This window comes from Silurus aristotelis (genome assembly GCF_946808225.1).
Source record: "Silurus aristotelis genome assembly, chromosome: 16".
Classification (NCBI taxonomy): Eukaryota; Metazoa; Chordata; class Actinopteri; order Siluriformes; family Siluridae; genus Silurus; species Silurus aristotelis.
Window position 1 is genome coordinate 20,136,989 of NC_139589.1, and position 23,615 is coordinate 20,160,603.

At 38.5% G+C, this 23,615-nt stretch overlaps 1 protein-coding gene across 2 annotated transcripts in view; it reads right to left on the reverse strand.

Annotated features, from left to right (window-relative positions):
• Positions 1 to 23,615, reverse strand: part of pnpla7a (patatin-like phospholipase domain containing 7a) — a 33,398-nt gene that overhangs the window by 5,701 nt on the left and 4,082 nt on the right. Inside the window, exons 3-27 of one of the 2 annotated variants that reach the window (XM_083563948.1) lie at positions 22,774 to 22,845; positions 22,504 to 22,591; positions 20,552 to 20,631; positions 20,222 to 20,310; positions 19,807 to 19,947; positions 19,173 to 19,332; positions 18,684 to 18,764; positions 18,411 to 18,539; positions 16,573 to 16,653; positions 15,651 to 15,789; positions 15,482 to 15,565; positions 14,313 to 14,398; positions 14,059 to 14,211; positions 13,116 to 13,193; positions 12,685 to 12,890; positions 11,907 to 12,038; positions 11,156 to 11,279; positions 8,099 to 8,212; positions 7,915 to 7,981; positions 7,657 to 7,806; positions 6,883 to 6,946; positions 6,580 to 6,748; positions 5,169 to 5,351; positions 4,149 to 4,267; positions 1,611 to 1,767 (exon numbers count right to left, since the gene is read on the reverse strand). In XM_083563948.1, the coding sequence (XP_083420074.1) occupies positions 1,611 to 1,767; positions 4,149 to 4,267; positions 5,169 to 5,351; positions 6,580 to 6,748; positions 6,883 to 6,946; positions 7,657 to 7,806; positions 7,915 to 7,981; positions 8,099 to 8,212; positions 11,156 to 11,279; positions 11,907 to 12,038; positions 12,685 to 12,890; positions 13,116 to 13,193; positions 14,059 to 14,211; positions 14,313 to 14,398; positions 15,482 to 15,565; positions 15,651 to 15,789; positions 16,573 to 16,653; positions 18,411 to 18,539; positions 18,684 to 18,764; positions 19,173 to 19,332; positions 19,807 to 19,947; positions 20,222 to 20,310; positions 20,552 to 20,631; positions 22,504 to 22,591; positions 22,774 to 22,845 (2,946 nt within the window). The remainder of the gene's footprint in view (positions 1 to 1,610; positions 1,768 to 4,148; positions 4,268 to 5,168; positions 5,352 to 6,579; positions 6,749 to 6,882; positions 6,947 to 7,656; positions 7,807 to 7,914; positions 7,982 to 8,098; positions 8,213 to 11,155; positions 11,280 to 11,906; positions 12,039 to 12,684; positions 12,891 to 13,115; positions 13,194 to 14,058; positions 14,212 to 14,312; positions 14,399 to 15,481; positions 15,566 to 15,650; positions 15,790 to 16,572; positions 16,654 to 18,410; positions 18,540 to 18,683; positions 18,765 to 19,172; positions 19,333 to 19,806; positions 19,948 to 20,221; positions 20,311 to 20,551; positions 20,632 to 22,503; positions 22,592 to 22,773; positions 22,846 to 23,615) is intronic. The other variant, XM_083563949.1, reaches the window with a different exon arrangement.

Consider the following 23,615-nt stretch of genomic DNA (forward strand, 5'->3'; position numbering starts at 1 on the left):
AATAAGTAAAAAAAGAAGAGACGGTACACAAACACATGCAGTCTCAAAGTGGGGTCTCTGAAGTTCAACAAAGGGGTCACAATTATTATTAGTATTTATTTATTCGAATTTTTGACAGTGTTCGAAATATTTTTTAATAGTGTTTACAACCTGTGGTGCTACGTTACGAGGGGTGGCAGACGTGATTTCATTTTGCAAAGTTTATTGCAAATAGGTGTCACAAAAGAGCATAATGTTTCCACACAACCTCTAATTATGTGCATTACGAATGTTTTAACGCTTCCAGATTCATCTAGAAAAAAAATAAATAAATATATATATATATATCGGTTCATGTGACTTTTTCGAGGACTCGCCATAGGTATTTTTTTTTATTGTCTTATACAGAATTTTATCAAAGTTTTAGTTATATTTCACATAACATGCTTGCTATAAACTGCAAGCATATTATGTGAAATATAACTAAAACGTTGATAATCACAATTGTGTATGTGGAGTCTTTACACCTTACACCAGGGGTGTCAAACTCAAATTCACAGTGGGCTAAAATTAAAAACTGGACGAAGTAGCGGGCCAAACTTAATATTTATTAAAAAATTGACTGCAATTGTGCATGTTTTCTGTCTCTCCAGATGTGTAATGTTTACCCTTTTCATATGGAAACAAACGTAAGTTTTACATAAACATTGACTCTGGAACAACCAAAATTTAATATTATAAACACATGAGAAATAAAATTTGAAATAAAACACACATCAGTGGTATTCGTTTCTTATTATGTCTCTCTCTCTCCCTCTCTCCCTCTCTCTCTCTCTCGCCTTTCCAATTCCTTTATAATGTAAACCTTTTTTCACAGGGCAACAACAAAACAACCAAAAATAATAATAATTTCCTTCAATTAAAAAAAAATAATCATTGAACCATTAACAGTTTATGCCTTAGAGTAGAAAAAGTGCATAAAGACATCATTCATTCAAGCTCAGTTTTACACTCTGATTTACTCTGACTGGTTGAAGTCAGATACCTGCATCTCTTCTTAGATACACATGTATCATGCCTGAGTTTAGGCTCTGAGCTGAGGAAATACTCAGGATTGAGGGAAGGTGTTCGTCAGTGAGACTCCTGAGTGGTTTTTTGTTCATCTTCATTAAAGAGAACAGTTTCTCACACAGAAGGAAACATGGAAACTGTGCAGCACACACAGTCGTACTTTGACTTGAGTTCAATCGGCTCCATTTGGAGGTTGGTTGGTGCGCTTTCCACGTCAACCACAAACGGATTACTGAGCAGTTCAAATCTGCATTTCTGGGCTTCAAAGTCGGTAAATCGCGGAGTAAATTCAGCGCTGAGTATGCAGAGTTTTTCAGCGCGGAGTTTTTCAGCGGTCTCGACTGGCGCGCCCGCGCACTAACAAAGCATTCTGGGATTTGTAGTATTAGCGGTGTATGCGCTATATACTGGCAGGCCAGCTCTAATACACATTTGATATGATCTCGCGGGCCTGAGTTTGACACCCCTGCTTACACCATTCCCAACTGGTCCAGGACCAATACAGATTTGTGCAAGCTGTAGGATACAAGTGCTAATGCATTATATAAGTTCATACGGACCATAGCCCACTCCCTGGCGCGGATCCTCATCCTGCTATAGCTGTGCTCCTCGGCATAAAGAGCGCCCATCATGGAACCGATCGAGGTGCCTCCCACCAGGTCCACAGGGATCCCAGCCTCGAAAAGCGCTCGCAGAACACCCACTTGGGAGCAGCCCCTAAAAGAATAAGGAGATTCTTAGCTTGTATTGTTTGCCATCGACATTCTATGTTCAAACATGCTCGCCTTAATAAAATGTGGCTAATCACGTTCAGGGTCTTACAGGTTCACCTTATGTATTAAAATCTCGTGAGAGAGAACGAGAGCGAGTAAAGAAGAAGAGAATAACAAACCAACCTTTAAGCACCTCCTGCATAATGCAAAGAAAGACGGGATAGACAAAGAAACTGTCAGAACAGTGAATTGCAGGAGACGAGCGAGAGGAAGAAAGGGCCTTTAAAAAAAAAAAAGAGCATAAAGGTCAAAATGAAACTAAGGCGATGACAGGCTTTGAGGCAACGCTCTTAAAAAGATGCACTTAAACCAGAAGAGCTATCAGAGAACTTCATCAAAAACGTTTGGAAGCTGTGTTCTGCTTTAAATACATTAATAACCAAGTTTTGGGCACTTAATAATACACTTAATTAATACTCCGATTAAAGAGGGAGATAATTACAGTGTCATCGTTTCATGCATAGCCATGTGAATAGGCAAGTCGACAGAACAAAATACAGATTCTTAATCCATTTCCATCAGTCCATTATTATTATTATTATTACTACTACTACTATGGTCCAACTTGGGTTTTTTTGTGCTTGATTGTAACTAGGCTTGCAAAGGGGTGGACATTCTTCAGTAAATTTTCTAAAAAAAAGAATATATGGAAGTTTACCAGAATTTATGGGAATTAATTATACATTTTGGGAAATTGATATTAATTGTGTCTGTGTGTATATAAAGTATATATTCATTAATAATGAATATATTCATATTTTAAAAAAATATACATTTTAGAATATATTCTCAAAAGACAATACTACAGAAATGAACATGAACATCCATTATTATCGAAATAGCTGGGAACGAAAGTGAGTACACCCTCAGTAATTACAGCTGTAGGTCGTTTAACCATGCAAAGCCGTTATTATGTTGGAAAACCGCCATTCGGCGCTGTTTCTAAAGGGAGGGCATTATGTTCTGCTTCAAAATTTCACAAGTACATTTTAGAACCCATGTTTCCCTCAATGATCTGCAGATCCCCAGTACCAGTAGCACTCATGTAGCCCCAGACCATGATACTACCACCACAGTGCTTGCCTATAGACAAGACACTTGTCTTGACTTTTCTTGGTATTCGTCACCAGGGCGTCGCCACACCTGCTCGACACCATCTGAGCCAAACAAGTTTATCTTTGTCTCATAAGACCACAGACATGGTCCCAGTAATTCATGCTCTTGAACAGGTTGTCTTCAGAAAACCGTTTGTGAGCTTTATTGTGACTCATCTTCTTTGATCGACCCTTGTAGGGCCTGTTCTGAGTGGAACCCATCTTGGAAAACCTCTGTATGACCCTGGCCACTGTACTGTAACTCAGTTTCAGGTTGTTACCGAACCTCTTAGAGTATAGGGCGTCTTTGTGGGAAGCAACAATTCTTAGTCTCAGAGAGTCTTTGCTATGAGGTGCCATGTTGAACATTCAGTGGTCAGTATGAGAGAATTGTACTCAAAGCACCGAATTCTAACGACTCTAATACAATATACACAAATTTGTATGGTCCTGTCAAGCAGACAAAAACATGAATATGACTGCATGGTTAAACGATGTACAGCTTTCACTTTGGGTGTACTCACTTTTGTTGCCCGCTATTTTGACAATAATGTCTGCATGTTGAGTTATTTTCAGAAGAAAGTGAACCGCCAAGATTGACATTTTTTTAATAATTTTGCGTGGGGGATTCAAGAAAGGATCTGTGATTGCCAAAATTATCTTGCAAGGTTTGTTTTTCAACAACATTTAAGTTCCCTGTATAGGTTAACCTGCAATTTTGTAAATTACCCAGTTTATTTCCAGTAATTCCTATGGAAAGTTTTCAGTTTTGAAAATTCATGGAATTTTCCAACCCTAATTGTAAATCCAGAAAAAAAAATGTTTTTATGCAAAAATTAACATACACCAGTCTCTGTTTCTCTGTGCATGTGACGAGTCTGCTCTGAAGGTATTGTAAACCTGCTGCATACACGTGACGTTAATAAAATTTTCTGATGATAACAGAAAAACATGCCAATGCTGCCCAGAATTTAAACAAGATATTGTTCTAAATATGTGGAGTTGCACTGCATCACAGCCATGGTCTCTTTCGGCTTAAAACCGAATAGAATAAACACGATCAAACAGAAAGGTCATTCTCAAAAATAGCTTTCTGGTTTTTATTATTCTGTCTATGCACAAGGGAGTGCAATGTCATCTTTTGTGAAAATTTTTGTCAATTGATGATGCACTGAATAATTCTTTTGTCTATTCAACTTAAAAGTAGAATTCTCCTCTGTAAGGTGTGTACCTGGCTCCTCCACCGCCCAGGACCAAAGCGATGGCGTTGCCAGTCAGAACTCGTGCCAGACGAGAGAAATCTGAGTGGCGGTCTGCAGGCTTTTGGAACACACGCTGGTACATCTCAGTCTAGGAACCAAACACAGGAGATGATTATATCAATCTGAGTGATATTTCAACCTAAAAAATTTTTTTATAGAAGGCTTTGTATGATGAATTTATTCTATTAACATTCCCAAAGCTTTAGTAAACAAACTCTATCCCTTAACTACGACCTCACATTTGGAACGGCCCTCTGAACAATGCAAAAAAAGTCATTTTAAATATATATTTGACTCATATTATATCTGTATTTGAAAATAAATGTTGGCTTTTAAACAAAAATTTCCCTTTGTTAATAATAGAGGTCGAAGCACCTGGAACTATCGGCAAAAATCCATACATATTTTTCCGCCTTTCGGTCTGCTGTGATTATGAGAGCGGCCTCTAGGGGTGAATCGTTTGTTCGTTTTTTACACGAGAGACTGCACGCTGCACGGAGAGGGATATATTATATTTTGGATTTTTTATTAATTGTATAATTATATTTATTAATTTATTTATTCATATTAATTAATTATTTAATATATTTATATTTATATTCTTTAGCACATTATCACGATTCAGTACTGGATTTCTACTTTGTCAAAAAAAGTTCAATACTATTTTACATAGAGTGTAATAATGCTCTTTTAACAGTAGCTATATCTCTTAAAAATTACCAGTCATTTGTCTGTATGGTGCATAACAAAATAATAAACGAATGCGCCATTAGATTGTACTAAAAAAACATTTTTAAAAAATCATACTAAATTCTCTACAATAACACTGGCTGTCACTCCGGGTCAATGTGAATTTCTGTTACAGACCGACCCGGCCCCCCAAAAAAGAAAGACATAAAAAATTATGTGGCCCTCAAAGAAAAAGTTTTGGGGGATCCCTGGTCTATACAGTTCAGTGTTTGTATTACAAGTGGATTTGTGTGTGTTACCAGTTTGGGCAGGCTCCTCTTAGAGAAGACCCTACGAGGGCAGGAGAGATGCAGGTGTCTGGAGACCCAGCTGCGCATGTTAAGCCACTCAGCAGTCCCTGTGGGTGGAGGTCCGTCCTCACGGTGTAGCAATACCAGCTGTTTCTGAGCCCTCACTGCACTTCCTTCCAGCATCCGTTCTAGCTAAAAGACAAAAAGCATGCAAATGGTCTATAAAAAGGATCTGAGGTGTGAGACTTGTGGTGTTCAACATTTTGAATGCTTTTGTCATGTAGGTGGGAGACGGTTCGAGTTCAAATCCGAACCGATGACAGAACCAAGAGCGCAAATTTGGCCATGCTGTTTGAATATGATGGATAAAATGCTCTGTCTGCTCTGTCAGTCATACTGAATCTAGCTAATCATGCGCATGTGTGAGCTCATGGATGTGAATCAGGGAAGTTAGCACTTGTTTGTTACGCTGACCTATAGCAAAAAGATGCAGATGGCTGGTTTCAAATATCACATAAGGGAAGAGTGCGAACCTTCACTGAGATTTGTAATATTTAACAAAAAAAAAAAAAAAAGTGTTGGTGGGGTGATTTTTTTTCTGTAATGATACATTTATTTGTCAGGTCTCCAGTATGGGTAATTTATTAAACATATTTCCACAAGAGGAAACACTTCAGGATCTTCGCATGCTCTGGGTTTCTCAGAAAAAAAGGGGAAAAAAGCAAGAGGGTTTTACTTGTCATACATTCGAGCACTGTGAATGCATATTCTAGTTATGTTAGGAGGGTGGGGTCAGGGCATTGGGTCAGCACAAAGGGGTAAGAAGCATGCAAACATTACTCCCTTCAAACTTTCACAAATGTATTTGCCTTCGAATGTGCTTAAATATTCAAAGTATTACGATCTATTATAGCTGTAATGTTCCCATTATCATTTTTGTCACAAGACTCTTTGCTTAATCGACTCAGTTTATGTGAAAAGACACTAATGTGACTCTTAGCAACACCAGTCTATTAATAGGATGATATTAAGGAGTCAAACACTGATTTATATCTATTAAAATAATCATGAGCCCAAAACCTTCTTTTCAACTACTTTAAACAAACCATGCAAATGAGGCCATGGGTGTTGTGTGCAGAGTCAGGAATTTCTTCCATCTTTATTCATCTCAAAAGGTTCTGCTTGCTTTTGAACTGTATGTCGTGCTAAATAGACACCGCCAAGCTGCGATCAAAACAAGTTCAAAACAGAGCATGCGGCCCTGATTGGTTTCTTGCTGCGTGTTTATCTCTCCGCTGGCACATACAGAAACGTGGAAAAAAATACTTAAGTACTAAACAGTGACTATTTACATTTACTTTGTTAATGTCCACCACTGCATGTCACACATATGATCATTTGTATTCTGTTTAAGATGTACCTCCCCAACTGCTGGGTCCTGCTCCCCAAGTCCAACGATGATGATGCAGTCAGCCTGGCGGATGCAGCGTTGGGTCCAGGGTGTGAGCGAGCTATCGGTTTGGTACAGGACAATACGATGGATGTCCTCTTGCTGGCCCAGCCAACTTGACAACCTGTACTCGTGCACACTAAGGGAAGAATAGTAATAATTTTATTCACTTTTGACAGTGCAAAGCCTTCAAGCGAGTTAACACTCGAATTGAGACAATTCCTGAAATGATTATTTTTGCTACTTGTTGTGAGAATCGTGATGATGCCGAACCTGTCCAATGCAGCAGAACCCAACCGCTGTTTGATGATGTCACTGGTCAGGAGCAGAGTGGGACCTTGCAGTTCGAAAATAATATAATGTATCTTTTAGAAGACAAATTGTTTTTTGCCAAGATGCATTATCCATACACTATATTGCCAAAAGTTTGCAGACACCTGGTCATAAGTATGGCACGCGCTTTTTTCATCATTGCAGTCCCAATTTGCTCTTATAATACCCTCCACTCTTCTGGGAAGTTGTTCCACTAGATTTTGGAGTGAGCTTGTGGAGATTTGGGCTCACAAAGGTGTTAGTAAAGTCAGGAAGTAATGTACAGTAGGTGAGGTAAGGAGGTCTGGGGTGCAGTCAGCACTCCAATTCATCCCAAAAGGTGTTGAGTAGGTTTGAGGTTAGAGCTCTATAGCACTAGATCTTCCACTTCAACCCATACAAAGCATATCTTCATGAAGTTTGCTTTGTGCACATGGGCATTGTCATGACAGAACAGATCTGGGTCTCCTAGTTCAAGTAAAGGGAGAATGTCCTGCTACTGCATCCAAAGACACGCTATACAATTGTGTGCTTTCAGCTTTGGGAAAGAGCCACATATGCCCGGGTGTCCCAATACTTTTGACCATTCCGTGTATTTAGACAACAGACACTTGAGTAAATAAAACAGATTTCTGTAACCCAGACAAGGCACGCATGAAAGTCCTTCTCTTAGGAAACACTCCTTACATATCAATGAAACGTTGAAACACAGCCGAGGCAATCACGCGCTCTTACCGATGGCCAAGAGAGAGTGCTGCAGCTCCAGGGTGAACGCGGTCAGAGGAACTTCCTCGGACACGGGCAGCACAGCCACGGTGGACAGGTTGGAGGCAGGATTACCTGCGTCCCACTTACTGCTTGTGGTGTGCAGGGACAAACTACGAGCTGGAAAAGCACAGAAACGATCATCACATCAGAGCTTACTATGCAGCACAAGAAAAAAATGTGTCCTGCAAACAGTAGGCAAGAGATATCCAGTATTATATAACTAACCTGTTAAAGGTCCATTAACCTGCTGAAGGATTTTCTGCCCGAGCAGATGAATGAGTCGTGTGACCACCTATGAACACCATAAAGAGACCGAGCAGAAGGGGACGGAATGCGCTTTGTGAATTAAAGCATGAGATGTGCAAATTTGGCCATGCAGCAAAAGATGGACATGTAGTGGATTAGGCACCTGAGGGAATTTCCTCTTGATGGAGCTGAGTGCACCCTCAGGCAGTTTAGCAAGCTCAGAGTCTCGTACAGCATGCACTGTAGTGGCTCTGTTCTGATGGGTCAGAGCCTCCACCTACACACACACACACACACACACACACACACACACACACACACACACACACATACACACAAACACACAAACACACATACACACATACACACATACACACATACACACATACACACACACACACACACACACACACACACACACACACACACACACACACACACACACACACACACACACACACAAACACAAACACAAACATTGTTATATCCTATTCATATTCATATAATTCATATCATTGATTTGCTTTGGACTTTTGTTATATTTGGAAATCCAATACAAGCACATGATCCTCTACACCAAATGCAATGTTTCATGCATGTCTCCTAACGGTGTAACTGATTTTAATCAAACCAACCTAGTAAAAAAATAATGAGAATAAAAGAATCAATACGCTTTTTCAACTTGATTTTTATTACACGAAGCAATTCTTTGTGTAATCTTGAGGCTTATAATTTGCTTAATACATAAAAAAGATATATGACCTCTATTTAAATGACAGATTTCATCATTTATTTATTGCCATCAATAGACATAACTGGAGTACATGGAAATAAGCACTAACTACACCAGGGGTCATCAAACTTTTTTCTGTGAGCACCACATAATTTTTCCTTTCTGTAATGGGGGTCGGGTCCGTCTGTAACCGAGAATTACACGGGACGAAGTGACAAAGTATTATTGTGGAGATTTGATTATAATTTTTAAATGTAATTATTATACCTCCTAACACTAGATTAGCTTGTTATTTTGTTATGCAACGTACAGACAAATGAGCATAAATGTTTAGATATGTGGCTTATTAAAAGAGCATTATTTCTATCAAAATAACACTTTTTTATGTTAACTAATATTAAAATCAAAACATTTATTTACTTATGCATATGTATGATGGGTGAATCTAACAAATAATTAGGCAATGTAAATAACGAGAGGTCAAACCCGAGTGGATTTTAAGATACCGATAGCTGGAGTGGATTGTACTTGCTAATGACTGATTATTCAAGTTTTTAAAATAGATACTGGGGAAAAAAAACATAACACTCCATGTGAAATACTACTGAACTTTAGTACAAAAAAAAAAAAAAAGTACTGAATTATAGGAAATAAACATGAATATATTAATTTATAAATATAACTGTATAATTAATAGATAATAAATAATAAATATAGCGCTCTCCGTGCAGGGTGCGGTCTTATGTGTAAAAACTAACAGCATGCAACAGCAGTGATTTTCCTCTAGAGGCCACTCTCGTAATGACAGCGGACGGGAAGCCGGAAAAACTATAGGTAAAGATTACTGCCGATAGCCAATAGTCCCAGCAATCAACTATCGGTGCCTCGACCTCTATAAATAACTAAAGGAAATTTTTGTTTAAAAAACAAACTTTATCATCTACTACAGATATGATATAAGTAAAATATATATTTAAAATTTAATTCTAAATATGTCTCGAGCATTGTTCATAGAGCCGTTTCAAATGTAAGTCTGAAGTGTGTGTGTTTATTAAAAATAATAAAAACTGTGCTGCTTTTGCACAACCCTCAGGCTGCACATTCAGACTCTCCAACACGTAAACAGCATCATTAAAACTTCTGTGTTTGGGAGCTGAAAGAAAAAAAAAAACACCCCAAAAAAACATGCCTATGACGTACAACGTAACTATATTTGGATCTACACATTAGAAGCCTTGTGATTCTTGACAAAGCATTGACGCCAACCTTTGCAGCACGTAACCATGGCATCAGCATGAACAGGTATTCTTAGCAGCATGGGCATCATCACGGAGACGCATGTGACTCTGAACAATCAGATGGGAACATATAGCAAACCAGGGAGAGAAAAATCTCCCAAAAAAGAAACCATTAGCTGATGTTCCTTTGGACAAGGAGCAAACTTGTTAAAAATAGAGCTCGGGGAGATCAACAATTTATTTTAAGACACAAACCTACGCCAAAACACAAAGAAAAAAGAAAAAACACATGACCAAGACTAACGAGACACACAGACAGACAGACAGACAGACAGACAGACAGACAGACAGACAGACAGACAGACAGACAGACAGACAGACAGACACACACACATTTTAAGCACATTTCACACTGTTGTGTACCATTGACAGTGTCAAAGTGAACTCGTTTCATCCCTTTAAAACAAATTTTGTTTTTCTCAGTTAGATCTTAGATCATTTCTCAGATCAGAAATTAACCTCCACATAATGAAGTCACTTGTGCACAATTTCCTTTTTGAATTGTGAACGCTTTGGTGCGGTCTAATTAATTGATTTTGTAGAATTGTTTGCTGTTTCCTACATTATCAATTTATGTCATGTTGATCAAAATAAATTATACTGGTTCTTACTTGAATAGTTTAACCCCCATAACATCTGGGCATCATTTAATTGAATGCAAAATGTTTAAACCTGCTGTCACAATCTGTGATTATCTTCTTCACAATTCTATTCAACTTTGTTTTTTCTTGAAAAATTTGCCTTGAACTGATCAACTGTTCAGATGAATCTTGCATGTCACTAATGAATTGGAGTTTACGGCATCAGATCATCCAATGACAAACTAGTTCTCTAAAATGGGTCAAAGGTGACTCTCATGAACCTCAATATGGTGCACCTATACAGAGAGAAAAACACTGAAAATTCAAACCGTATTTTACATCAGAAAATACTGAACTCGTGCACCGTCAAATTGTGATGAATCCATTTTTGACAATCTCTTGGACTTGTCATTCTGATGGCAATAAGATGTGACACAAATACTTACTTTTGAGAGATGAGCTAATGATTAAAAAAGTAAAAAAAAGTAATCCGGTGTGTGGTGCTGTTTGTACTAATCGTTTCGAGAATGCACTTACTGGCTTGCAAATATTAAAGATGATTCGAGAAATACTCCCAAGCAACTGCATGGGAAACATGTGATGCTCACCACTCCGATTAGATCTCCTCTGCCATACTCGCCAGTGAGCTCCTTCTTCCCGTCCTCCTTCAAAATGACTGATCGAAAGCGTCCGCTCAGCACTATAAAGGTGCTATCAGACTTATCGCCCTGCCTGAAAAGAGAGAAAAAAACTTATTCGATAGTAATTTTCTGAAACGAGATCAGATTTTATTATGTACTATGTAATGTAATTCTAGTTGTCACTGCCATACTGATCAATACACAACATGAATTATAGCAACCTGGATTCAAAGAAAAAAATCTGACCCACACCCTAAAGACCTACACAGTATGTGTATATATTACACACACAGTATCTCACAAAAGTGAGTAAATCCTGCACATTTCAGCAACCATTTTTTATGTTATCAAAGGACAATACTATACAAATGAAAACTGGCCTCTGAAAATAACTCAACATACATCCATTAATGTCACTAACAAGCAAACCTTCTGCGAACCTCTAAAGCAACGCTGGCAGAACTCATGCGTCCGTTTTATTTTAAGCCAGGTTCTGCACCTGACGCATAGCACGAGGACTCAACATCTTTGATTGATCCTTGCGAGGCCTGTTCTGAGTGGAACCCGTCTTATAAAACCTCTGTATGACTGTAACACCTCTGTATGATGTACATAATATATATGGAGATATATGTTCAATGTTAGAAGCATACAGTAGCTGGAGAAAAAACATGAACAGCTGGGAGAATGTACATAAGACATATTATTAATGATGTACCTGTAGACAGCTCGGCCAGCTTCCACAGCCATCCAGTCGAGTGAAAAGTCGATCTGTCTGACGAACGGGGACATCCTGCGCACTACCGTATGAGCTACGTTTAGCACAACTTTAGGCTCAACCCGCATGATTCTGGTACACAAACACATTAGACCAATAGCTTGGATATGAATAAGCAAGAGGTACAAATAAATACAATTTGAGGGGCATTTTTATGCATGTTACTGTGGACATGCATTGTGTTTCTGGAATCTCCCATATACCTCTTATTATGGGAAAAAAAAAAAAAAAAAAACATCAGAGACACTGACCTTTGACAATGAAACCTAAAGGAAACAGGCATTATCTGGTCCACCTCAAACGGTGGTTTTGAAACGAAAACCACAATATGTGTGAAACGTGGTATGAAACCAGCCCCACCTAAGGCTTGGCATCAAATAACATGGGTGGAATGTGGCATGGAAATAGTTGCTGCAAGTTTCACAGTGCAACAGAAAAGGATGTGGTGGCTTGCAGACGCAGCAGACTTTAACTTCTGTATGTACCAGTTTGCAACTTTCAACCCAAGAATTTGCCCGATGTTTAGAGGCACAGTAAGGCAGAAATTATACAAGGTGATTGACATGCCGTTATATTAATTAATTTCTTTAGCAGTGTGCAATCATTTCTTAAATTATTAAGTTATTGGTACCCTGGAAATAGTGTACTGTTGTAATACAGATTTGAGCCTTCAGGTGGAGTATAAAAATGCCCAGACGAGTTTAAATTCGGTACATACTCATAAAAATGGGTTTTGGAAATGGAGAGGAAGGAACAGTCACGTTGAGCTCGGACACTGAAGATGAGCGGTTCCCCCGTGAGAACAGCCAGTTGACCCACAAGCTCTCCAGGGTGAGCAACAAACAGACACGATTCCTCCTCACGGTCGATCATCCGCTGGTAAACATGTAGTAAACCTGAAATCACAAACTGCAAACTCACGTCCTACATGCACACACACACACACACACACACACACACACACACACACACACACACACACACACACATATATATATACATATACACATAAAACAAACAGACAATCAAAAAACCTTGGAATGTATCCCTCTGGCATATTGAAGAGAGACTTTAAGTATATTCAATTGAAGTAAACCTCTATAGTCACAGTGCAGAAACTGTGTAAGCAGGGTGTAGAATGACTATTACCTGGTCTCCTTGACGTGCCACCACAGAGCCAGCTTTCACCTGGTGCAGGGTCACTCTGCCTTCCAATAGACTGGGGTCCTAAACACACATTTAAATGAAATGGGTGGTATACGAGATATACACATATACACACACACACACCCAAGGGCCAAACTTTGATGTCTAAACTGGGTCAAAGCATTTCCAAAACTGCAGGTCTTGTGGGATGTTCCTGGTCTGCAGTGGTCAGTATCTATTAAAGTGGTCCAAGGAAGGAACAGTGGTAAACCGGCGAAAAGGTCATGGGCGCCAAGTCTCATTGATGCACGTGAGGAGCGAAAGCTGGCGTGTGGTCCGATCCAACAGACGAGCTTCTGTAGCTCACATTTGCTGAAGAAGTTTATCTGTTAATGCTCAACAGGTCAAGACTATTTTTGCAGCATTATGGAGACTAACACAATATTGGGCAGGTGGTCATATTGTTATGACTGGACAGTATATATGTACACACACACACACACACACACACACACACACACACACACACACACTTCAGATATAAAATATATGCTGGCATATCTTGCATACCTGCATGATCCCTTATGGCATATCCCATATTCTGATGACTTGCACTGAATGGAAACAGCTAGGGTTGCAAAGTCGGGACAGTAGCTGCTAGTAGCCAGCCTCAAGCAGACTTCCAAATGATCATCAGTCATGGTGTAATGGAATTTGGAAGACCTAATCTTCATTTACGGACTAAATAGTGTCACGTATCTCGCTGCAGTTTTGCAGTAGCTCACGCGCGTTTGATCATGCCTGCAATAAATATCTTGCCTATTGAAAATCTTTTTTTTTATTATAATGATTATCATAACACAAGGTCCTGTGTGTTTCAGCAAAAAACAGGACTGGGATGATTAGTTTTTTGCGTGTAACACTCTCTGTATAATCACCCACTCACCTTCAGTTGGATAATCCCTAACAAGTCTTTTTTGGCTGCCTGGAAGATGGCACCCACTTTACTGGGGGGGACATCAGTGCTCCCCCCACTCTCTGTGTAGTGATACACTGCAGATGGAACTTGATGCATGGTCACGGTCTTCTTTAGAATAGACTGGAAAGAGAAAGAAAATATTTGGGGGGAAATGCATTTAACTTTGTATGTATATACTTTATATATAATCAGATAAGCGGGAAATCAGGCAGCAGAATTACCTTGTAGTGTACAGTGCTGGGCAGTAGATCATCAATGGTTACTCTGGCTCGCTCATATGCCATGCTCAGGTCGTTACCAGCTATTCCTGTTCAGGTCAAAGTCTATATTAAATGGGGGTTCAGTCCAGGACCAGGCTTATTCTGAACACCTAAAGATTCTGGCGTACAAACACTAAAAGGTACTTGATTTCAAGCATACGCTTTTCAAAAATGGTACAAACCCACATTTGAACATTGCAAAATAGAACTCAAGAACAATGGTAAATCCTTATCAGAACAGGTGAGATTAGGAGTAGTTATGTTGTGTGTGCGCTGTACTCTTAATGACAAAAGAAATTCATTGAATAAATATGGCCAAGAAATATGTATATATTAGAGGTGTAACGGTCAACACAATTCTCGGTTCAATTTCGGTACGATTAGGGGGAAGAATTGCAAAACATAAAATCTTTTTCTTTTCTTTTTTTAATTTTTATTAATGCAGTTTATTATTATTACCTTTTGTGAACATCAACAGTTTACATTTTGTGAAATGCCTGCTTGGTTAAATAATATCAAAAAAATAATAGAAAATTTAATAAAAAATTAAATATATAAATATGAAACAGAATAAATTAAATTAATGCAATACATGTTTTTACTATATCGATTAAATTGAATAATCGATTAAATTTACACATTTATTTGTTTAAATAAAATTAAATACACTGAAAAATATAATTAAATACTTAAAATTTTTTAGACCCTATTTGGGTTTAAAATTTAATTTACTAAAGATACGTTCAACTAAACTTTCCACTTATTTCAGCATACTTTATCAAATTTATTCACTCCCTTGATATGTGGAATTATGGGGATTTTCTCCTTTTAAGAGAAATTCTTGAAGCTGGATATAAAATGCAAAATAATTCATATCGCTAGCGCGCTGTAAATCCGAAAGTGGCCGAGTTTTCGCACATGCGCAAAACAACCAGGACTGTGGGAGGAGCCACAGTGACTCTGCCCTAACTCTAGTTTCTGTTCATTTTTATTTTTTACCCCCGAAACGTCAAACAAAACGCACCACACAAGTTTAGTTTGAATATGTGTACGTTACACCCCTAATGTATACTAATTTAAGTCTTTCTGGGAGATGCCCTTTTAGGCCCTGGCAGTCAGAGGTAAATTACCTGCGCTGTCCACTGGTGCTGAAACAGAGCGAGGTTTCCTGATCACTGTTGAAAAATTCTCTGAAGTAGTAATTTTGCCTCCATCTGGACAAAAAAAAAACCCTGCTTTTCTGAACAAATTCCTTCAATCCCGAATCATGTTTGCCTGTTTGCGTCTGTGTGGGTGTACCCGAGTCCGTAGAATCAGTAGTTCCTTGGCTGTAATCCTCATCTAACGGTGTGTGAAAATGGTGTCTGCGAGCGACACGGCAGGGGCTCCCCTCGGCAATCACACTGTTGACTGTGGTCAGAGGCACAGCCTGCCTCTCCTATAAAACACGAAGCGCACGGCAGACACAAAATCATATTTCTTTCCCAACATTCCGATTTCGTTTAAATTTAAATTAAAAGCAAATGGAGTTTAAATTTAAATTAAAAGCAAATGGAGTTTGTACAAAACTTTATGTGCGAAGAAATGCTTATCTCAAAGTACAACCTCATGAAGCGACCAATGTGGAGATGTGCGGGTATTAATCTCGAATTATTTTACATCGGCAAAGCGCATGGTGAGTAAACAATCCAGCAGCGGTATGCTGACAAAGCAAAATAAAAACCGTTTACAAGCACACGGACAGAAAAATAAATTAGGCCAAGAGTCAAAGAGGACAAATGGCTTCATGTGATCTGAGCGTTTCCCAAATCCATTGGTTTCCTGAAATGAGGCGGTGACTGACGAACTATGGTTTAAGTCACAGCTAAAGTGGTAAAAGGAATGTTCAGATTGATGACCCAGAAGGTAATAAAGCCAGTGTCCTTTAAATGAGCACTAAGGCCCCATGATCACTTTCGTTCATTCTCACTGCACTTTATAGCCTTTAAAGCCGACCTACATTCAGGTGTGACTACCGCACTGGAACTAATTTTGCATGAAATTACTTTGAAAGGGTGTGTGCATCTAGGCACATGAAGGCGATCAGAAGGGTGTGTGTATGTGTGATAGAAACTGTGGGCATGTGTAATTTCCAGTCTGACTGTGCAACATGTTTGTTGGTATTGATGACTGGAAGTCAGTGGAAAAAACAACCTACATTTGTGGGTGTTAGTCCTCTTACCGGATTAAAGAGTTCAGTGGTTAATCCCAGGTAGTTATGCAGCGAAAGAAAGGTCACTCTCTGCAGCCGAACCATGATGATCTGAAACGGTCGCATAAGAAACCCAAGTTACTAAAACAATCACAGACGTGCTTCTGTTTGTTCAAGTCTCATTTTACTAAATATTTTATCAAACAAAGGCATGTCTGGTATCTGCTTCTTTAGTCTTACACGGTCAGGATAAAGTTGCAAAGGGCAAACTTTAAGTTTAGTTTATTTTAGTTTAGTGTTTTTTTTATATGCACAGTAATCAGAATCAGAAGAAAGAAGAAAATTTCGATTACTGTGCATATTACAAACACTAAACTGAGGAAACATGTTACCCCATACAATGAAATTCTCCCTTCGCTGTAAACAATTAAACAACAAAACAACAAACAAACCACTAAATAAATAGAGGTATAAACAAATGATACAAAATAGACAAATATATACTATAAAGTATACATATGTATGCAGAGTAGAATACAAAACCACTCAATTGTGTGTACCAATAGTCCACATTAAGTGTTCAAATTCCATAATGTGTGTGAAAAGTGTACCCGATGTGGACTTTTAGTTTAATATCATGTGAACTGCAGGTCTAAATCACACCTGTGAATCAAAAGAAATAATTTTCTTTTATTACAAAAAAAAAAATCAAAAATCAAAAATGCACATAAATCAATAGTAGGTGCATTTATACACTAACTTTCATTCATGAAAACCCAGTGTGCCAGTTCATAAAAATCCATTGGGTTTATGTAGAAAATGACTCCCTGATGTAAATGATGAGTACTGTCAAGATTCTATAGCTCATTTATTTCTATTACACATAAAGCATGCACAGGTACGATAGAAATGAGTTCCGATGACCAAATTCGCAACTTGAGAATATCGTAAGAATACTGATCAGTATGGGGTTTTATACTGTATTTTGTTAATATTGTAATAAATTACAAAACATTATTTAGCAAACCAAAGCAATATACAGTACCCTAATGCATAAACTACAGTATATATGTAAGTGGCAGCAGGTGCCTGGACAAGCGCCGGTTTATGAGTGGTGGGCTGGACGAAACAAGCGTTGTAGCTGATCACACTAATCAGTGCGCTCCGTTTCAGTGCTCAAAGACGGCAATAAAAAGGAGAGGTATAAAAAAACATGCCCGCTACTACATACATGTATACACTATAGTTTATACAGAACTATAAATTTCTTGGTTTTGCTACATTATGTACTGTAAATTATTAACAAATTACAGTATACTACACGATTATGATAGACTCCTAGGTAGGCGAGGCCATGTCTCGATGAGTTACGACGAGGTCATCAAAAGGCATCTCCATCCTAAATCTGAAACTACCTGTATTTTTTTTTTTTTAATAACTGAAAAGAAGGTAATCCAAAATAAAATCATAAACAAATACAATTTAATTAGGTGAAATGATACCCTGCCCTATAAAACCAGCTGGTGTGTGTTTATAACAGCTTATAAGCTTCTTAACAAATTGATAGTAAATTAGACATGCGGATTTTACCGACGATGGACCTCATGAAACGCAAACAATCTCGGGACTTTTATAGTTTTCAATTGTCAAGAGTCAGCTGTCACTTAGAAGATTCCCTTTTAAATCCGGATCCTATCAAAGGAGAAGATTTTTCTTTTGGCTGGTGCGACCTCTGGCTCTACATCGGGATTTTTTTTAAAAGCTCCATTTGTTCCTGGGACAATGTCTAATCCAACAATTGAATTGTAATTGAATTGACATTAGAGCTCCACCTGGACCGGGAGTGTAAGTAATACAAATTGGTGTACCTGTATAACTCTCACTAGCGTTTCGGGATATTTCTCAAACACAGACTCGAAGGCGGAGGCAGGCAGGCGTAGGATGGTGGAGCGTGCTGCTGCTCGTGCAGACACCGTCTTATACGGAGCAGGATACCCCTACAGGACAAATCAGTAAAAGAAGGTAAAAAAAAAAAAAGAGTTTGGAGACAAGCATTACATTTTGTGTGCTGGCAGTAGATGAAGGTCAAAAAAATAAAATAAAAAATGAAAAATAGATGAAAGAAAGCGAGGAAGACTCACTGTGATGAAGTCTAGAATGCTGAGCAGGCTGTGAACGCTGTCTCCGGGCAGCATGTCCTTCACCACTGGATCTGTGCCATCCTGCGATTTATATTCGCACAGTTATTCAAAGGGAAATAAGACAAGTGAATAACTGTCTACCGATAATAAAGCGTCCGCGGGCCGATGACGAAAAAGAAACGGCATGAAGAGATTCTGTTATTCGGAATCGGTGAATTACCGTAAGCCCAAAAGTTATGTCGATGTAGGTGCAGGGAAATTTGGACTTGGATTATACAGCTGTCAAATTAGATTATGCAAATCACCTGCATATGGATCATGGCTCAAAGGCTGACACTTTCATCATGACTTAAAAAGAATCTGTTTTCAGTAGCATCTAAACACAACTTTGTACTGAAGCAACATAACTAAATCTGACAGCTACCATGCCAATATGTCCTATTAAGTCAATATGTGACACGTTCCCCTGGCGTTTTCTTGTTCCCTTACGTTTTCATGGATACACAGCTCCAGTCTTCCATCCTGAACCACATAAATGCTGTCATCGTCGTCTCCGGGCTTGAACAGTCCTTCGCCCTCTTGCAGCTCAATAAACACCATGTGGCGACAGAGCTCCAGGAACAAAGGTTTTTCGAAGTGCCCCAAAACTCTACACACAAATACAAAAAAAACTCAAGAGTTAAAACACCATCTTAAAATGGGAACCAGTCATGTGATTTTTAAGAATATAAAAGAGTAACAAGAAAATTGTGAATGTCAACCCCATTTTCCTGTGTGAAAAAGCTCATTTGACTTAACAAAATACTTTATCTCTTTGAGGTGTCAATCAACACAGTAAAAAGCGTAACAATGCGAAGTTTATGTCTAGTTTGTAATAAATAAATTACGGTACAGGTTGAGATGAAACAGAACCATGAAAGCATTTTTAAAACTCTGCACGTGTACAAGAAAACATTCATGTCCAAAAAACTATACTTAATTTAGATTCAAATCATATAAATCGTGCCTTCAATATTACACAGAAATGCTCCGTATTTATATACTTTATTATATAATTCTGGAGATTTTAAAGTTACCTCAGGACACACATGAGAAAAGAAAAAAACAGGTCTGAACTACCAACCTGACATTTTTAAGCATGTAAAGCACCTCAGAGGGCAAGTTGGAGTTCTTCACATCAAACTCTGTAAGATCTGCCTCCAGCAGAGCGGGAGGAGGCTCTTTGGGCTGCAGAGTTGGTGGCTCCTTTTTTATCCGCAATATCCTGCGAATTAAGTAGCATATCAAAACTTTGCCTTGGGTTCGGTATATAACAATTTTGTTATTTCAGAAGTGTGTATCCAACTGGTAGCCCGTCACATTAATTGGTACCCAAGAAGTTGCTCTTAGTTTCAAAAATGACCCCTGGTTTAAACAGAGCACTTTTACTGGAGTAATATTTTACCGAGTGTTTCTCTACTTTTACTCAAGTAAAAAAAGGTTTTGTGTTCTTCATCCACCACTGCCTATACTCTACTATACTATGAGAAACTAAATACCTTCGGGCAATACTCAAGACTTTAGTTCTTTTCCGAGGGCGATGTTTCGATATGGAAGTAGAGGAGGGAGTGGAAGACAGAGTCTGGACCTGAAAGGATGCAGGAAAAAACAAATAATTAAGTAAAATAAAGCGCTGTATGTAAAACGTGTGGAATAAAATAGTCTGCTTTTAAATGGTACAAAAACAGTGCTATCTAGTGGTCAGAAGGAAGTTTCGGTTTAGAAGTGGTTGGGAATTGGAATAAGGATTTGATACATCGAATGAAAATCGATTTTGATCTGTTTAAATGTAAACCAGTCAGGCTCATAAAACGCACTTTAGGACTTACCTTTCTCATGATCTTTCTCCCGTAGAAAAGGACCTTGTCTCTTTTCCTGAAACGGTACCGAGGTGTGCCCGTCTGCTGACCTGCAAAATAAACAGTACAGCACTTTTACATAAAAATATATGAATTTCAAAGCTATTTATACAAACAGAGCTAGGTGTATTTGCTGGATGTCTAAACAAGTAAAAACAGGAACTAACTTATCTTACAGGGGTTTCACATTTTATATATAGTATAGCAGGGGTGATAAGTATTCAACACATCAACTTTTTTTTATTCTTCACTGGGCCATTATTTGTGGGGCCATTTGGGGGATCAAAAGGGTAGTCAGAAGATTAGCTCAAGAGCCATGAACCAAGAGCTTCAGAAAGACTTGGAGGCAGCAGGTACAACCGTCACAGAGAAAACAATATCCAAATGCATTTTACAGCCAAGTGTCCATTATTAATGAAGAGGCATGGCAAGGTTCCAAATGTTGTGTAGCAAATTTTAACATGAAGATGGAGTGATGTTCCTTTCAGTTAATGGCTTCAATTGTGCTTACAGGAATATTTAGGAGTTGTGAAATCTGTTTATAACAAATGATGTTGTACCGTTTCTAGAAATAGGCTAACTAGGCGATTGCCTTGGGCGCAACCGGCTGGGGGTGATTTGTACATTCAGCGGTGGAGCATTGTGGTATGAGGGCGGAGCTTGTTTGGGGGGGATCTCTTTGATTGGAGGCAACTCGGTGCAGCAGAGCATTAAGATCCAAGACCCTACTGTGGAAGGTTCAACTCAAGAACGATAACTATAACAAACTATAATGAATGTACATTCGGTATCACCCAAATGAGGAAGTTTTCCCTTCTGAGTCTGGTTCCTCTTAAGGTTTCTTCCTCTTTTTATCTCAGGGAGTTCTTTCTTGTCAATTTTGCAATTTCAAGGAGCTTTTCCTTGTCGCTGTTGCCACTGGCTTGATTCAGCAGCACTGATTTCTGCTGCTGAATCTATAAAACTGCTTTGGGACAGTGTTCATTGTTAAAGGCACAATACAAAATAAATTGTATTGATGTGTTAAATTATTAACAAATTACAGTATACTACTACCTCATATTGAAGACTCCTGGGTATTTCAAGTTACGCTGGGGGTTAAGTCGGGGACTACCTGTTTAGCTTTCCTTTATGGATTGTAATATGTTGATGCTTGATATGTGTAGATTTCTTGAGTTAACGCCAATGTCTGGTCGAAGTTTCATGTAAATTGCTGCACTAGAAAAAAAAGCTTATATGTCAAATACTTATTTCCTCCACTATAATTAAGCACTGTACATTCTTGTCCTAAAACAGCACATTCTTTAGTGTTTCATGTCTTATTTTGCAATCAATAGAACACTTAAATTCATATTTAAGTTACACTTTATGGACAAATATCTGATTTTTCCAGCCATATGTGGTTCTTCCCCAAAATATTACCACAAAGTTGGAGGTACCCAATTGTACAGGGTGTTTTTAGGTGGTAGCATTAAAATTGCTTCACTTCAACTAGGAGACCAAATCATGTTGCAGCATTGCACTGCTGTACACAAAGCCAGAAACATGAAGAAATGGTTTGCAGTGGAAGATCTTGAGTGGGCTGTAATACAGCCCTGACCTCAACCCTATTGAACACCTTTGGGAAGAATTGGAGCAATGACGTCACCTTTGTGATTATACTAACACCCTTGTGGCTGAATCTTCACAAGCATACATTTATAATCTAGTGGAACATCTTCACAGAAGAGTGAGAGCAAATAGGGGCTAAATTTGAAATGGGATGTTCAAGGCCAGTTATCCACATACTTTTATCCATATAGCGTATTATCTGAACCCTATTTGCATCATAATGGCATAGCAGGAAATGGTAAAAGTCAATAGTGTGACGATGATGTAGAGATCAAGGTGAGAGGCAGAGCTCAAAGAAGATTTCCGCTTACTCGCTAGCTTGTATCTGCGGTAGAGGAAGAGCACGGAGATGCCTATAAGGCACACAGCCACCACGGCACCTATCAACATTCCTGTCAGCTGCAACACAGAGGAACATCTCACATGACATGCAATCTAGTTTAAGTGGCATGTACTGAATGAAAACACATTGTTTAGTGGTACGGCACTATGATTTATCTAACAGCAGTGGATCTAATACGCATTTTTTTAATTCTAACAGAAAATGAAGGCTTTTAAAGGGGAATCTCTGGGTGAAGTACCATTGTGGTCTGCATCCTCTCCTGCATGAACTGCTGGACGAGGCCACGGAAGTCAATTCCAGTTGTCCTCAACTGTAAAGAAAGATAAACAAATCCCCCTTTAGAATCAGACAGACAGAAAAAATGTTTAAAGCTTCAGAACGGCAAGGTGAAAGAGTGACCTCACATAACCTACAACACGGGTATAGAACAGGGCACGGGTTTTACAGTGTATAAATATTCTGGCACATTAGTAAGTCTTCGGCAATGTGGAAAGCTTCCAATGTAATCAGGTAATTACCATAAAATATTACTGACACTAGTTTACTACATACTTTATTTACATTTTACATTTATGGTTTTTGGCAGATGCAGCTATCCAGTGAGACTTCTCAGTTATACAGCTGAGCAATTGAGGGTAAAACGCCTTGCAGAAGGACCCAGCAGTGGCAGTTTGGTGGCTGGAATTTGAACCATGAACTTCTGATCACAAGTCCAACATCTTATCCACTAAGCTACCATTTCCCTACATCTCTATATCTCTAATAAACTGATGACCAGAACATTGTAACAATCGACTTAAAGTCGGCTGGCAAACTGTTTGTGGAGTTGAAGCTCTATTTTATTCTCAAATGTATAAAAAAACCTTGGAAAAATGCCAATGCAAAAAAAGTCAATTATTATTGTGTATTTTTCAAGACTATACAGTGCCTGTCAAAAGTTTAGAAACACCCAGTAATTCCTCTTTTTTTTTTTTTAGACTCATCCATGTTTCTTTTTTTTTATATGCAAAAAAAAATAGGCAAATTTACAATTTGTATTTAATTTTTTTCCGAACGGTCACCTTCGGCAATAACAGTAGG